This window comes from Capsella rubella, unplaced genomic scaffold, assembly GCF_000375325.1.
Source record: "Capsella rubella cultivar Monte Gargano unplaced genomic scaffold, Caprub1_0 scaffold_3, whole genome shotgun sequence".
Taxonomy (NCBI): Eukaryota; Viridiplantae; Streptophyta; class Magnoliopsida; order Brassicales; family Brassicaceae; genus Capsella; species Capsella rubella.
In genome coordinates this window covers 5,375,178-5,390,596 of record NW_006238921.1, presented here as the reverse complement: position 1 = coordinate 5,390,596, position 15,419 = coordinate 5,375,178, and the positions used below count along the sequence as shown (strand labels likewise).

The 15,419-nt window shown below is 35.5% G+C and overlaps 4 protein-coding genes across 5 annotated transcripts; 3 read left to right on the top strand and 1 right to left on the bottom strand.

The window, feature by feature from the left end:
* Positions 1 to 4,598: 4,598 nt before the first annotated feature.
* On the top strand, positions 4,599 to 6,467 carry LOC17893704 (pentatricopeptide repeat-containing protein At2g35130). The gene is made up of 3 exons (XM_023786584.1): positions 4,599 to 5,203; positions 5,370 to 5,867; positions 5,968 to 6,467. Exons 1-2 carry the CDS (start codon positions 4,708 to 4,710, stop codon positions 5,558 to 5,560), a joined length of 687 nt encoding a protein of 228 aa, XP_023642352.1. The 5' UTR covers positions 4,599 to 4,707; the 3' UTR covers positions 5,561 to 5,867; positions 5,968 to 6,467.
* A 1,464-nt stretch (positions 6,468 to 7,931) lies between these two features.
* LOC17892858 lies at positions 7,932 to 9,702 on the top strand. The gene is made up of 3 exons (XM_006298191.2): positions 7,932 to 8,140; positions 8,250 to 8,754; positions 8,841 to 9,702. Exons 2-3 carry the CDS (start codon positions 8,268 to 8,270, stop codon positions 9,218 to 9,220), a joined length of 867 nt encoding a protein of 288 aa, XP_006298253.1. The 5' UTR covers positions 7,932 to 8,140; positions 8,250 to 8,267; the 3' UTR covers positions 9,221 to 9,702.
* A 178-nt stretch (positions 9,703 to 9,880) lies between these two features.
* LOC17891678 (peptidyl-prolyl cis-trans isomerase CYP37, chloroplastic) lies at positions 9,881 to 12,856 on the top strand. Of its 2 annotated transcripts, none has more exons than XM_006297559.2 (12): positions 9,881 to 10,154; positions 10,303 to 10,563; positions 10,667 to 10,756; positions 10,962 to 11,057; positions 11,266 to 11,373; positions 11,473 to 11,522; positions 11,602 to 11,704; positions 11,817 to 11,870; positions 11,988 to 12,146; positions 12,228 to 12,350; positions 12,434 to 12,483; positions 12,582 to 12,856. In XM_006297559.2, the coding sequence occupies exons 1-12, from the start codon at positions 9,981 to 9,983 to the stop codon at positions 12,706 to 12,708; spliced, it is 1,395 nt and encodes a 464-aa protein (XP_006297621.1). In that variant the 5' UTR covers positions 9,881 to 9,980; the 3' UTR covers positions 12,709 to 12,856. The 2 variants fall into 2 exon arrangements, with proteins under 2 accessions (XP_006297621.1, XP_023642467.1); XM_023786699.1 differs by having other exon boundaries at positions 10,068 to 10,154; positions 10,298 to 10,563.
* LOC17891833 lies at positions 12,836 to 13,437 on the bottom strand. The gene has a single exon (XM_006300145.2). It carries the CDS (start codon positions 13,235 to 13,237, stop codon positions 12,914 to 12,916), a length of 324 nt encoding a protein of 107 aa, XP_006300207.1. The 5' UTR covers positions 13,238 to 13,437; the 3' UTR covers positions 12,836 to 12,913.
* Positions 13,438 to 15,419: the final 1,982 nt, after the last annotated feature.

Sequence of the window (15,419 nt, the reverse complement as noted above, 5' to 3'; positions counted from 1 at the left end):
AGGCGAGAAATACGTCATTGATGATTCATGTAATGCATATGGTTCCTAATACGTGTAAAATTATTAGTTGGAGGTTGAGTTTTGTCATTGTTCCTTATCGGAAATATGGGTCATGCTAAAAATCCCATTCTCCCACACTTTGATTTGTCAAATTTTCACATTCCATGCATCTTCTTAGACCATGCACATTGGTGGGACAAATGTTTGTCCCAATTTTTTTTTTTTTTTTTACGATTTTTTTTTTTAAAAAAAAAAATTAAAAACTTAATCGCGGGCCGCCACGTGTCAGTGGGACCCGCGAAAAAGAAGCAACAACAAACGGGACCGTCGCACAATTGCGTACGTCCTTCAAATTTTTTTTTTTTTTTCATTTTTTCTTTTCTGTTTTGGGTGTAGGACTGTTGTAGATACACCAATGCTGATGCTCTTAAATCTTAACATTTAAAGCACATAAATAGATATGGGCCTAAAACATATTAAACATGCAAGGACTATGTTATTGGGCTATCTTACAATAAACCCAAAGTCTGAATTTTTCAATATTTGTCCATTTTTCCTTATTTGATTTTCTTTTTCCTTGCGACGGCTCTAGTTTTTAGTTTTTAGTTTTATAGTCCATTTCATCTAAGGAATATGATAAACATGAAAGATTTTTACATTTTTATAGAGCCAAACTAATTGAGAGTAATAAATAAAACTTCTTTGTCCCCTCTCTCCTGCTCTAAGCTGTAAAAAACTTCAGAGCTGAAGTCTTTTGATTGAACTTCTATGGAACTCCACTCCATACAAGAAAAGTATCTATGCATCGTAACACTATCATAGTATATCATACATGTGCTTCTATTATCTCGACGATTGGTCAAAAAACACAATATGGTCACTTGTATATTTTGACTAATGGCTAAGTTTGACGTTAAGACAAGAGAGTGTTAGGTAGCAGTATAATACTAAATTAAATTAAAAAAAGGGAATGTTAGATAAGTAAACAATGTTGAGAGAGATTAAGGATGAGGGTTACAGGTTACTACTAGTCAACGACGGGGTTAGGTCGTTCTGTGTCTTACCAACTAATCAGTTTGTTTTAGTTTATAAACTATTCTCTTGAAGACTTTTTAAGACTCTAACTCTCTACGGCTGCTTTTTGAGTTTTTTTGGTCGATCATTTATAATTCTTATATATATATATATGTCCGTTTTATATAAATCACTCTAGCTGTATTTGCATTTTGCACTCTTACAATTTAAACTATTTACATAATCTCTTATATATGCGATAACATAAGTTACATAATAGAGTGATAAAACGTTGTTGACATTTTGATAGGATTCAAAATATAAACTATATAACCTACTAGCTTAGCTGGGTCATGTGAGTTACCAAAATCAAGAAATATTTTTCTTTAGTTTCTGTTTTGGATATGAGGCATGAGGCAGGCATCCCTGCATATGTGAACACACTTAACACCGACACTTTCATTCAAACGATCGGTTAATTAATTATAAGTTCTCACGTACTCAATAGAATATTTTATATTTATAGATACAACTTTGATTACTAGCTCTTCTGGCAATCTTTTTTTCTTTTGGCTAAAATCAAAAAGCCCAATACAAGGGGACGCGCATGTAATGGGACTTTACGTATTCTTTTATAATTCTTTTGTAATACACTATTATAACATTACGTAATGCTGACGATAAATTCTGATAGTTTATATTTTAGTATTAGCTAAGGTTTCCATAGTGGTCACTGGTCCGTTTGTGATAATTACAGTACGTACAAAAAAGAAGGTCCTTACCACAGTCCACCATTTTATTGGACAACCTTCATGCACTTTTTTTCTTCTGCTTTTTTATTTGATCGTATTCGATATTTGATCCTTTGATTAATCTCTTAGATATGCATAACGCAAATGGATTTGTGAAAGCAACTGAAATCAAAACGAAACAATATATACACATCTATCAATTATAGCTTTGATCGTTTGAGCATTAGAGACCAAGAAGAGACTACCAATCAATCAATAGTTACGTTCAATAGTTTCAAACTATCGTTTTTTCCGTCGTTGAAAATTCCAACAGTTATCTACTCGAATTTCAAAATAAATAGTTCAATATTAGTAATATATATGTTGGATTTTTCCTGCATGTTTTTGGAAATGTGCAAGACTTTTAATTTGTTTTATGTAGTATTGTGTTTTGTGTTATGTGAAAAAGATGAGAAATGGTGTTAGCAAGTAGGAACGTAGTAATAAGCTTTTGAGACTATTGTGTTGTTTCAAAAAAAGAACATTTAATAAAGTTTGGTGGGGTTAATGCATCTCCTTCTGTTTCCCATACTCATTTTTACGTTTTGCTTACAATTCGTCAAACTATATGGGGACCCCAAAAATACCATATTTATAGGTTCTTTTGTATAATATTATCTCTTTATAACAAATAAAGAGTCTGAATATTCAGTGGGAAGTTTGTTTTTAAATATTTTATCGAACTATGAGTACGATCTAAAATATTCGCTAATGATTATATATCTTTAATTTGTTTTGCTTTTGAGACAGCGTGTTGTTAGTACGTATTATTAACATCAATATAAAAAAAGAAATCTATATATAATACAAAACCTACTACTAATACTATAGGGGTTTCGCTGATGATCAAGTTCGAAACTGAGTTCTATCCGTAATTTCTGCGTTTTATGAGAAAATTATGGGATTTGTGTTTCTAAAAGAGAGGTATAATTTTGAAAAAAGAAAATAGAATATAATTGTTGTCTGATGCCTGATGGTAATTACTAATTAGCAATGGGTCTTTTCAGGTAACAACGAATACCACGATTAGCGGAGAATCTATTATGCAAACGTGTCGTTATGATAAATTGTGAGACTGTAAGATGTACGGTTGTAATTTGATGATTGAACTTACCAATTGATTTACTAAGAATCTTACGCAATGCATGTTATATTGTGTTATTATTATTAGTTTTTGTTTTGTCAACATATTATTATTAGTTTTTTACTCGTATTATTCCCTTTTATTTCGATTTTCCTAAAAAAAAACTTTGCCAATCTATGAGCCTTCCTATTTACCATATTTCGATTACACATGTTCTACATTTTCCGTAAAAAATATTAAAATATAATCTTAACATGTATACAAAACCAAAATGAAAAAAAAGAAGAAGATAAGTCATATTTGTCTTCTTCTCTTGTATATGTTGTATATTGTATTGTTTTGTTTATCTCTGGACTATGGAGAATTGCAGGCCATGTCGAATCTGAGAACACAGTACTAGTGCATGCATGATAACACACAGACATATCTATTTGAGGATTCCAAATCTCACGTCGTCTCTATTGGCTAGCTCCACTGGCTATCACAATATTTTTTTTAATATCTGTGACATGCAGTATTTTACATACACTTTAATAAGGGTACTGAGATATTTCTATTGTCTATAATAAAACAACATTATCTTGAAGATGCATTCTTAAAGCTTGTCGCCAAAATGATTTCCTCTCAACCCCTGTAACGCGCTTTTCTTCTTTGAAGAGAAGAGACTTTTTTTACACATGGGTCTCTCTCTCTACTTGTGTTCAAGAAATTCAAATGTTATCATCTCTCGTTGTTCGAAGATAGGATCTAATGGAGTATATATAAAAGAAAATATATACTCACAAGTCAAGTTTAGTGATGTGATAATAATATACAAAAATGTAACTTTGTTTACGGTCTTTGTACTTTATTTTATGGTATTACCAAATTGTGTAAATTAAGCTACGTAGAAAAGATAGATTTAGTATAGATATTAAAAAAATTGCGTAAATGCATTATGAAATATTTATTTATATAGGTTAATAATATTAATCGAACCTAGATTATAATATTTTATTTTTTGAATGTTTGAATTCTTAAACAACATGAAATAGTGGTTTATACTTTATATCAACGACTTAATGTCACATTTGTTTAACTTTCCATATTCAAACCTATACTGCATAATGCATCTTATTTTTTTCTTTTCAAAACTAACTAATTAGGGGTTGTCAAAAAAAAAAAAAAAGGGAAAATTGGAAATAAGAGACATTTTTTTATAACTTTGTCCATATATACCTTTTTAAAAAAAGTTTGGTGAACTAAGATTTTTAATTGATTAAAATCCATTTATACCCTCAATTATAATTAATTTTAAATTAAAACTATTTTATGTTTTGTTTTTATTTTAAAGAAATAAAAACTAATTGATTATTGAAAAAAATACAATAATTAATATAATACATAAAAAGAAAAATCAGAAAGAAAAAAACAAACCCTTTAAGCCTCCGCCTCTTCTTCTCCGACGAAAAACAAAGAGTCTTGTTGGTTTCTTCTCCTTCAAAGTCACTCTCACTTCGATTCCTAAACTTCCTTTCAAAGTGTATGCGCATTTAAGGTTTGTTATAGATAATCCTCATTTGATTTGCGTGTGACTGATGAGATCTCTGGGTTGTTTTTATAGGTCCGATCAGTTTCAGTGTACCGGAGGGAGCTCCGTTCACGGCGGTATTGAAATTCGCAGCTTCGTTCACGGCGGTTCACGGCAGTTCCGCTTGGAGGGAGCTCCGTTCACGGCGGTATTGGAAATTCGCAGCTTCGTTCACGGCGGTTCACGGCTGTTCCGCTTGGAGGGAGCTCCGTTCACGGCGGTTCACGGCAGTTCCTCCACAAACCCACATGTTGCTTCTATCAGCTTACTCTAGAGCAAGAGACGTAACCAAATGTGAAGCCATTGTGAAAGAAATGAGTGAGAATGGAGTAGAACCAGACACATTTGTCCTAAACAGCATGCTCAACTTATACGGCCGGTTGGGACAGTTCACCAAGATGGAAAAGATTCTAGCCGAGATGGAGAATGGTCCTTGCACTGCAGATATAAGCACATACAACATCTTGATCAATGTCTATGGTAAAGCCGGGTTCTTGGAGAGAATTGAAGAGCTTTTTAGCGAGCTCAAGGAGAGGAATTTTAGACCAGACGTTGTGACATGGACCTCGAGGATCGGAGCTTACTCGAGGAAGAAACTGTACGTGAAATGTCTGGAGATCTTTGAGGAGATGATTGATTCGGGTTGTGCACCAGATGGGGGGACAGCTAAGGTTCTTCTTTCGGCTTGTTCTAGTGAGGATCAAGTGGAACAGATCACTTCAGTGCTTAGAACAATGCATAAAGGTGTGACTGTGAGTTCTCTTGTCCCAAAGCTAATGGCTAAATCCTTAACTGTAAATTGAAAAAGATAGCATTTTTAGATTTGTTTTCTTAATAAAGTTTGGATTTTTATATCAGAATCCTTATATGTATATGAAAAATGTTATAATGTATGGTCTTATGTCTTCAGTGTCTTCTAGGAGCTCAAAGCAGTTGACTTCTTCTGATGGGCATGTTCAGAGTTCTGGTGGTTCCACCAAGGCTTTGAACATACAATGGGTGGTTCAAATGATTGAGGTTGCTGAAGGTCTCATGGAATTCAGAATACATTTTAGCCATGAGAACACAATAGCGTCGTCTCCGTCATCGCTATCTATGTAATTCTCAACGCCTCCGTGAGTCGTTCCCTCCCTTCCTCATCCGATCTCCCTCGCCAGCTCATAAGTTCTATCTGAATCCTGCTGGTGACACTCCATCCGCCTGCAGACTCTTTGACTCCATAGTCAGTTTGTGTGTGCCCGTGATTGTTAGCGATAGCATCGAGTTACCTTTCGAAGATGTTATAGATTATAGAAAGTTTTCGATTTTTGTTGAGGCAAATGCAGCTCTGCAGCCCGGATTCCTGGTTAAGATGCTGAGGAAAATAAAAACCAAGAAGATCCTGGAGTATCAGAGAGAGATGAGATCGGTATGTCTCCTTCTTTTCAACCTCTGACCTCTTTAAATATTTGATTCTCTTACATAACTTGAGATGTTCCTCATACCCGAATGATTTGCAATGTACACAGGTAAAACGGTATTTTGATTATGATAACCCAAATGGAGCAGTGAAGGAAATCTGGCGCCAAGTCTCGCAGAAGTTACCGCTCATCAAGCTAATGAGTAACCGCGACAGACGCCTCGTCTTAAGAAACTTAACCGAACCAAACTGCTCATGTCTATGCACAAACCAAACTGGTCTTATCACTTCCATTTAACAAATCTCCTTGTCTACTGAAAGAGACCTTTTGGGTTTTGGAGGAACTTCAACTCTCTCCATCTCAACTTCATGACCACCGAGACTTAAAAGTTAAAACAAGCAAATATTGGCCCCCCCTGGCTTAACTTGTCCGGTAAGGAAGGAAGACAAGAGCATACGCATGGCGACAGATTCACAAGGAAGAAAATATTGAAATCATTCTTTTATGTAGATTCCATTAGTTTTCTTGTTCTTGATAGTGTCACATTTTATACGGACACAACTGGCATTCATTTCTACCATGTTACTGTACATGTCATAAAAACTAAAAACAACACAAAAGCTTGAATTAGTGACTGCCAATTTTTATAGAATATCATATTGTTTGTAAACTTCTGAAGTTGGTCACTGGTTAATCATCCTCTTTCGACAAAGTAAAAGTTACAAACATTTGGTTTGAAAATTGGTCACTGGTTAGTCATTAACTGATAACAAACGGTGGTACGTCGATCTTATGAAGAATGACAGACAAATAAATCTCCACTGCTTAATAGCATCTAATCTCCATAAACCACAAGTAACATAGATTTGCAGCATAATTAAAAGAAAAAACTCAACAACTTTAAGAGAATGGATAAAAGAAAGAAGAAGAAGCCGTGACTATAGTTTTAGGAACATAATTTAGGGTTACAATCGTTTTTTTTAAAAAAAAATACTTCTAAAATTTTCAGATTACGTATTCTGAAAAAATCTGTAGAGAATCTGAATCATATATTCGATTCTAACTGAATTATTTACTTTCCTAATTATCCGATTTTGTTTCCATATTTATATAACCAAATATTTTTTAGAATACATATTCAAAAATATTTTAGGATTTATATTTTACACTTTTCAGAACATGTAGTAAATTGTAGGATACATATTCTGAATTTTGCATAACATAGAATTTTTTAGAATTTGTATTCTGAATTCCAAAAATTCGTATTCTGAAACTTTTGGAACATGTTTTCTGTTCTAAAATTCGTAGAACATGTACAAAATGGTAGAATGGATAATCTAAATGTTTCAGAACATAAGAATACATATTCTATTTTTTTTTAGAAATAAGAAAACGTTTTCTAAACTTTTCAGAATAAAAATCATCTATGTGAAAAACAATTATTTTTCAAAAAAATTGAAAAGCATTTTCTTCAAATATAATGTATAATGACTTATTTACATTATTTGATAATTTTCAACTTTAAAAAACCCTTAATATTTGATTTATATGTTAGTAGGGTTAGTTTAGTCAAGATTGACAATTTCAAAAAAAAGGTATATATAGACAAACTTTTGAAAATATGTCTCTTTTTCCAATTTTCCCAAAAAAGGGAAAACTAACTTATTAGGGTTCACAATAAACAAAGCAAAAAAGATATTAGTACTATTAGTTTAACCAAAAAACAAAGAGAGTAGAAATACTAATCTTAAAATCATAATTTTATACAAATAGTTAAGGATATATTCCTATATGCATAAACAGGTTTTTTAATACTTAAAGAATGTTAATTAATTTTAAAGAAACAGGTTAACACTAATGATTTTTCTGTTAGCAACCAACCTCCATCCAAATAATTAAAATAAATAAAAATCTAGCGACTTTACTGTTTTTAAAATTCAAAAAAAAAATTGAAAAAAACCAGAGGTTTGAAAATGCAGAAACCGACAAGCATAGAGTGAAAAAGAAAGCGCGTGAAAAAATGGTAAGACCAAAAAGTTTAGGAAATAAAATCCTTTTTGCGTAATTCCCCTTTTTTAAGTTGTTCTTTCTTCTTCTTCTTCATAAGTTCACTCTCTCACAATCATGTTCCTGTAACGGACCATGCTCTTTCACTTACCTTACCTCACAACATCTCCTTCTTCTTCATCACTTCATCTTCCTTGTTCTACTTTGAATTTTGCTAACTTTCTTCAAACCTCCTGAGATCTGTTTTTGTTTTCCACCGTCTCTTGATCATCTGGTACTTTGCTTCACTACTTTATTTGTTAGTCCTCTTTAGTTTGGAATTCGAACTTTCAAATGTGATGAACTCATTCATAGATCTAATTATTTTATTTTACTTGCTTCAGATTTGATCGGAATTCAAAATGGGTAAAACCGCCGGAAACAGAGATTGGACTCAGATCTACGCTATTTACGGAATCGAACAATGGCAGACACTCGTCTTCCTCCTCTTCCATGCTTTCTTCTTCTCCCTTCTCTCTCTTCTCTTCCTTATCTACTTCGACCAGATTTGCTTCTTCCTCGATTCTTTTTTCCTCTCCGGCGCCGCCAGGTTAGCCGCTGGTTTCACTGGCGCTGTCACTGCTCTCTCCGCCGTCTGTCTCCTCTTCGCCGCCGCTAACTTCGTATACTCCGATGTTCCGTTACAGTACGAGATGGCTCAACGCATGGTTAGCTCCGTCGGTGACTGGTCTTGTGTCAAAACTGCTCTCGATCTCGGATGTGGCCGTGGTATCCTCCTCAATGCCGTCGCTACGCAGCTTAAGAAAACCGGTAGCTCCGGTCGGGTCGTCGGGTTAGACCGCTCTAAACGCACTACTCTCTCAACTCTCCGCACCGCTAAACTCGAAGGTATACCAACATTTCTCAAATCAGTTTCCCCCAATTTGCAATTAGAATTTGAGATTCTTATTCTGATGAATTCAAAACTCGCCTAGGTGTGCAAGAGTATGTGACTTGCCGTGAAGGAGATGTGAAGACGTTACCATTTGGGGACAATTACTTCGACGTAGTGGTGTCTTCGGTGTTCGTACACACGGTGGGGAAAGAACACGGTCAGAAATCGGTGGAAGCGGCGGCGGAGAGGATGAGAGTGCTCGGAGAGATAGTTAGAGTTGTGAAGCCGGGAGGTTTGTGCGTGGTTTGGGATCTCTTACACGTGCCGGAGTACGTGCGGCGTTTACAGGAGCTGAAGATGGAAGATATCCGAGTATCCGAGCGAGTCACGGCGTTTATGGCCGGAAGCCACATCGTGTCGTTCAGGAAACCCAGTGAGCTCGTCGCCGGACCCCGTGAAGTCCGCCTCGATTGGAGATGATTACGTGGCGTTCAAAACGGCAGCGTCGTGTGTCGGTTCGTTATATAGAAAACGGCACGTAGTCCAAGTCTGGAGGTTCGAAACCATAATTGTGAAATATTAATTACGAATCTACTACACTAGAAAAAACTAAAATGTACGTGGCGTCTGGGGAGGCGAAGCGGAACCAGATGCTTTCATCAAGAGGCAAAAACGCTGATGTGTATGGTTATGCGTCTTTTTTTACTGTTGCGTTTTCAAACGCTGGTAAAAAACTAACGTCGTGTAGAGAAGTAGCCAAAAACAAACTTCTAAAACTGTGTGTGAAGATAAGAAAAAGTGGAGCTTGTTGAGTTATTTTCAAGAATGTCGTCTATGTAGATTTTTTTTTCGTCGGGCATTAAAATGACCTGTCATTGTCACTTCACGTCAATGTGATATCTGTCCCCTTTTATTATTTTAATCTACTTGGGCCACCCATATTTGGGCCAAGCCTTAAAGCTTCTTTTACTTCTAATTTATTCCACACACGGCAAAGCGTGCAACAGCGAATTCTTAAAACGTTGAGTTATTTTGCAAGAAGCAATGCCGTCTGCACTCTGCAAAGAAAAACACCACGCTGTTTTCTTAAACTTTACAAGAGCGACGTGTATCCATTCATATAGGTCCACGTAATCATCTCGAAGATGAGGCGCGCGAAGAAGAAAAAAAAGCTCATCGTTCGTTTCTCCTCTCTATCCTTGTCTGAGTTGTCTCTGTAACTTTGTGAAGCTTCACATCAATGGCTTCTCCTTTGTCTTCTTCCACCATCGGCTCTCACCGGATTTTATTTCTCCACCCTTCACCTCTCAATCGCAGATCACTCTTCGTAAAACCCAAATTACCCTTTAATCGAACCAATTCCGGAGATTTCCGCATGCGTTTGCATTCTACATCCAGTAAGATTGGCACTAAGGTCAGGTTTAATTTTCTCTCGAATGTCACATTAGGGTTTACTTATTTTGTACTTTTCTTCATCTATAGTCACAAAATTCGATTTTTAGGGGTTTTAGTGATCAATTCGTATTTATTCGTCTACTGAAAAGTTGTTTTCAGCAGTGCAGGAACTTATACATTCTCACAAATCTTCAATTGAATCAAAGTTGAACCCTTTTGAAGCTGGGACTAAGAATCTCGAGAAATTGGTTGCAACGATGCTGATATTTGTTCAAGTTTGGTCTCCAATGCCCTTGCTTGGTCTAGACTCTGCTTACATTTCACCTGCAGAGGCTGTTCTTTACTCTCCCGACACGAAAGTTCCAAGAACTGGGGAGCTTGCTCTCAGAAGAGCTATTCCTGCTAATCCAAGCATGAAGACAATACAGGCTTGTCACACTGTCTTTGACTTTCTTATTGGTTAGTTTTGGTCAATTTGGTTTTAGTAATTAGTGATTACTCACTGTGTGATACTATATTTTCGTTGCTTAGGCTTCATTGGAAGATATATCATATCTTCTAAGGATTCCGCAAAGAAAGCCTTATGGTACCATGGAGAGCAATGTCAAAAAAGCTCTGAAGGTAAACTTCGTTACTCTTGTTATTTTTCTATAAAGCTTCTGAATAGTAGCACTTGATTGATCTTGTTTTTAGGCGCTTAGTTTCAAACGTTCTGAGAGGCTCTTGATTGGTTGGCATTGAAGTTATAGACTTAGTTCTTGACTTGTGTTATGTTTGCAAGAATAGTAGAAGAACAAGATTGAATTCTTTGACGAAATTGTTTCAGGTGGCTATAGACGATAAGGATGCGATATTGGCTAATATACCAGCTGACTTGAAAGACAAGGGCTCAGAACTGTATGCAACCCTGATTGACGGCAAGGTACGAGGGAATTAAAGCGCAACTCTGTTCTCAAGTTGATGAACTGTAATCCCTGTACCAGTTTCATAGAATTTGGTGAAAAATGATCTGGTTTTGTTTGATGAAAAGTTCTCCTAGTTTTCAGCTAACTGCAATAGGCGGTTTTATGTTCTTAATTCATTTGTTTTGCTATAAGCGGGTATAAACCTTTTAATCTTTTGTTTGATAGGGTGGACTTCAGTCACTTATAACAAATATTAAGAAACAAGATCCTGATAAAGTGTCCCTTGGCCTGGCAGCATCACTAGACACAGTTGCAGAACTGGAGTTATTGCAGGTACATGCAATTTTTTTATGGCCCACCCCATCTCTTTTAGGTAGGTTGAAACGCATAAGCACAACTTTTAGTTGCTGATGTTAAAAAGTGTTGTTGCAGGCATCAGGATTGTCATTTTTACTTCCTCAGCAGTACTTAAACTATCCAAGGTGAGTCTCATTTTCTGTTTCTCTATATTGAACTCGTCTTGTTAGCTGCAAATGAAACAAATCATATGTGGAACTATAGGTTAGCAGGTAGAGGAATTGTGGAAATCACAATTGAGAAAGGTGATGGTTCAACATTTTCAGCTGAATCTGGGGGTGATCAAAGAAAGAGTGCTACAATCCAGGTATCAAAGTTAAATGTTTTCAAAGTAAAAAAGTGTTGTTCCTATATTTTACTCCACAATCTGTCGACCTGTTTGTTCACGAGGTGCTGCTTTACTTAAATTATGGATTCAGATCGTTATAGATGGATATTCAGCACCCCTAACAGCAGGGAATTTCGCAAAACTGGTAAGGTAGTTTACTCTAACTTTAATCTTTGCTAGCTACACATCTTGAACCTAAGAAATTATAATCTGAAATCTTGAAATCGTGTGGCACAAACTGTTTGCTTCTCGGAATGTTCAGGTAACTAGCGGTGCATATGATGGAGTCAAACTCAATACAGTGAACCAAGCTGTTATCACAGAGGATGGGAGTGCTAAGGTGGAGAGTGTTAGTGTGCCATTGGAAGTAATGCCTTCTGGACAGTTTGAGCCACTCTACAGAACCCCATTGAGTGTTCAGGTATAAGAAACCGCTTCTACCCCCAAATAAAAACCAGAAAAGCTTACTTTGATTTTTTTTTTTTCATTTTGACTTTGGCAGGATGGGGAGTTACCAGTTCTTCCTTTATCGGTTTATGGAGCTGTTGCAATGGCGCACAGCGAAAACTCAGATGAATACTCTTCTCCTTACCAATTCTTTTTCTACCTATACGACAAAAGAAACGTATGCATCACTCCACGACTTCCTTAGCTTAGTCCCATTTTAAAGCCAAAGGAGCTTACTTTTGATCTTGTTTGTATATGCAGTCTGGCTTAGGAGGTTTATCCTTTGATGAAGGGCAGTTCTCAGTCTTCGGGTATTGGCTTTAAACGTTTCTTATTCGAAATAGCAGAACTTAGAAGTTGGCATTAGAATTTGATGTTTTTTTGCCTTTCTTTGCTCCAAATTCTACAGATACACAACATCAGGAAGAGATATTCTTGGGCAGATCAAGACAGGAGATGTAATCAAATCTGCAAAACTAATCGAAGGCCAAGATCGCCTCATTTTGCCTGCTCTAAACAACAACTCATCCACTTGATTCTTCTTTCCTTCTTTGTATCAGAAAATGTTCTAACACTTCCGTGTCCAGTAACAGAGTGCTAAGTCCAAATCTCTGCAATTGTGTCTGGATCTTATTCGATTTCGAACATTACGAGAAAAGAAAAAAAGAAAAGCGTTTGAGTTTATTTACATTCAAACAAAAAAAAGTTCTCAGCCTTAAGTTTTGAATCTCAATTTTATGATCAAACAGAAGACATATTACAGAGCCGGCTTGGTGTTGGTCGGAAGTTCAACCACCGGAGATTCATGCGCCGGATCGGAGGCGTCAAAGCTCTCCGTAAGACCTCTCTGCTTCCGTCACTGGCCTTCCTCATAAGCCTCTCATCGGTTGGCACCATGAACCCGTGTCGTGCACACTTGGTGGAACCAGGCCGTCCGGAGCACGTGCAAGCTACTCGAACCTTCAGAGCTGAGCCATGACTCCTCCTCCTGAGCCTGTTTGTCTCGGATCTTCCAGACATCTCAACGCCTTCTCCTGATGGGATCCTCCTTCCCACAACCTGCATAAGTTACTATATATTGTCTCTCCCTTAACTCAGAATCTTGCAAGAAACGTTTCTTTATATATTTGGCTGTGTGTGTGAGAGAGAAAGAGAGTCAATAAGTCTTCTTTGTTTATTATTATGTGGAGTTGCCTAAGAGAAACACAACAGGAGAACAGCACCATTGACCTGGTTTACATGTTTTTGTAATGGAGAGGTTGGTCTACTTCAAATTCTGAATGCTCCAAATTTGTCAAAGTTTGAATGTTTGACCAATTCCAGTTCACCTACAAGTCAACGAAGAATCTCTCGAAAAACAAAGTGAGAAACTTCTTTACTCTTTTGCCAAACTCTCTCTATTAGACTACATATTACTATTAGAGTAATGTAATTCTTTACCAACCTCTCTTACTCTTCTTTCAGAGAAGCTTTTACAATAGGATGGGTTTTGGTATCCATTATGAGAGAATAGTTAGTAAATTTAGTGAGGTCCATATATAGTTTCCCACCTCCACAACCACAAGAGAGACCCATATATATTTGCATATTGTGTATATAAAAGAAACAAACAATGGGCTTATGCATGATTTGGCTATTTGGATCTCCTCAAATATTTTTGTCTTCCCTTATACCATTGTGTGGAGCTCATTAGTTTTAGCTAAAACAGAAAACAAAAAAAGTTTTTGTTCTATCCCATAAACGATTCATCATCCTTTTGAAATAACCAAAAAAAAAAAAAAAAAGATGAAATATCATTTGCAAATTTTGTTAACCCAAAACTAAATTTAATACTATATGATAACGAACAAACAAAGGGTAGCATCAAATATATATTTTTGGATTGAAATCATTGTACGTCCATGACTCCATCATACTAATAATGATGATGACTCACACAAATAACTGAATTTTTGTGATATAAAATTATGTATATCCTCCTAACAAAATAATAAATGAAATTATTTTTCTAAGTATATATCGAGCTAGTTTTGGAGGGTTTCTAAAAAAAAGACTCCAGTCGTAATCAAAGGATCGTCATGTAGTCCAAATAGAGAGTTGAAGACAGCGTTAGTTCATATTCCCCGATCTGTCTATATTTCATCTCTTCATTACCTCTCCACCACCAACCCTCATTTTACCTTCATTAATATTTCTCCCTCACTTCTTTTTTTCTTTCTCTAATCCGGTTAGAGATTATGTATATATGTGATGCTACTTATAATACCTAATAGACTAATCCACAAAATATACTTATGTGATGATACATACATTCACGTTCTGTGTGTACGGGAGCAGCAAAACAACATCATCAAGATGTGCTTATATATGAGTTCAAACCAATAGATTGCTGCCACTTTGGTGCTCTTTTGTTTTCATTTTGTTGTTCTTGTTGTTGTTAAGTTAACAATGGTTGTGAATATATAAATTTTGAGTTGTATGTTCTAGAAAAAGAAAGATGTACGTATTGACATCTTGGTGAGTAAAGATGTTGTTTTTTTTTTTCTTTAAACTTGTGGAAAAAGTTTAGGATCTTATTGTATAATCCATTCAAATCAAAAATATAATGACTAAAGTTTTCTTACAATAAGAAGAATCTCTACAGATTATGTAACGGTTGTTTTGCTTTTCTATATACGTACATATATAGCTGTCGTCGATCCTCTTCGTTGTGCATTTTTCTTGCCTCTCTTTCCCCTTTTTTTCTTCATATCATAATCGCTTTTTATATTTATATTGCTAACTCTATTTAGACAGAATCTTTTTCTGACACATTCCTCTTTCTTTTTAAAAACCCAAATGATCAGTGAAAAGAAGAAGATATTGCGGACTGTTGTTATCTTTGTGGGTTTTGGAGGACCAAAATGTTACGAGGAGGGAAAATGTATAGATAGATATTTCAAGGAATCGTATGATGATGATGATGATCCTCTGAAGGATATTTTCAAAAATGTAGAAAAGATATATTTTTAAGTGTAATCTGAAATAAATACTACACTACTATATATGTTTTCCAAAATGAAGTGCTATTGCTATATGAAAAAAATAAAATTGAAAGTTGTTTTGTACTTATTATCTAGAAAAGGAATGTAATTAAAGGCGTCTTTAATTTCTTGGTTTAAAGATAATGATTCCTTTTGCTGATGTACAACCCATATGGTCCATTTTCTCCCCATCTCTTTCTTTTATATACCCAAAAAAAAAAAAA

What these genes read in the sequence shown, in the direction of transcription:
- LOC17891833 (XM_006300145.2), bottom strand. Translation starts at nt 13,237, where the DNA reads ATGCAGGTTGTGGGAAGGAGGATCCCATCAGGAGAAGGCGTTGAGATG.
- LOC17891678 (XM_006297559.2), top strand. Translation starts at nt 9,981, where the DNA reads ATGGCTTCTCCTTTGTCTTCTTCCACCATCGGCTCTCACCGGATTTTA. An exon ending in GAAAGAGTGCTACAATCCAG is followed by an intron (nt 11,705 to 11,816) that starts GTATCAAAGTTA and finishes TTATGGATTCAG; the next exon opens with ATCGTTATAGATGGATATTC. An exon ending in CAGGGAATTTCGCAAAACTG is followed by an intron (nt 11,871 to 11,987) that starts GTAAGGTAGTTT and finishes CGGAATGTTCAG; the next exon opens with GTAACTAGCGGTGCATATGA.
- LOC17893704 (XM_023786584.1), top strand. Translation starts at nt 4,708, where the DNA reads ATGTTGCTTCTATCAGCTTACTCTAGAGCAAGAGACGTAACCAAATGT. An exon ending in GCTTAGAACAATGCATAAAG is followed by an intron (nt 5,204 to 5,369) that starts GTGTGACTGTGA and finishes TTATGTCTTCAG; the next exon opens with TGTCTTCTAGGAGCTCAAAG.
- LOC17892858 (XM_006298191.2), top strand. Translation starts at nt 8,268, where the DNA reads ATGGGTAAAACCGCCGGAAACAGAGATTGGACTCAGATCTACGCTATT. An exon ending in CCGCACCGCTAAACTCGAAG is followed by an intron (nt 8,755 to 8,840) that starts GTATACCAACAT and finishes AAACTCGCCTAG; the next exon opens with GTGTGCAAGAGTATGTGACT.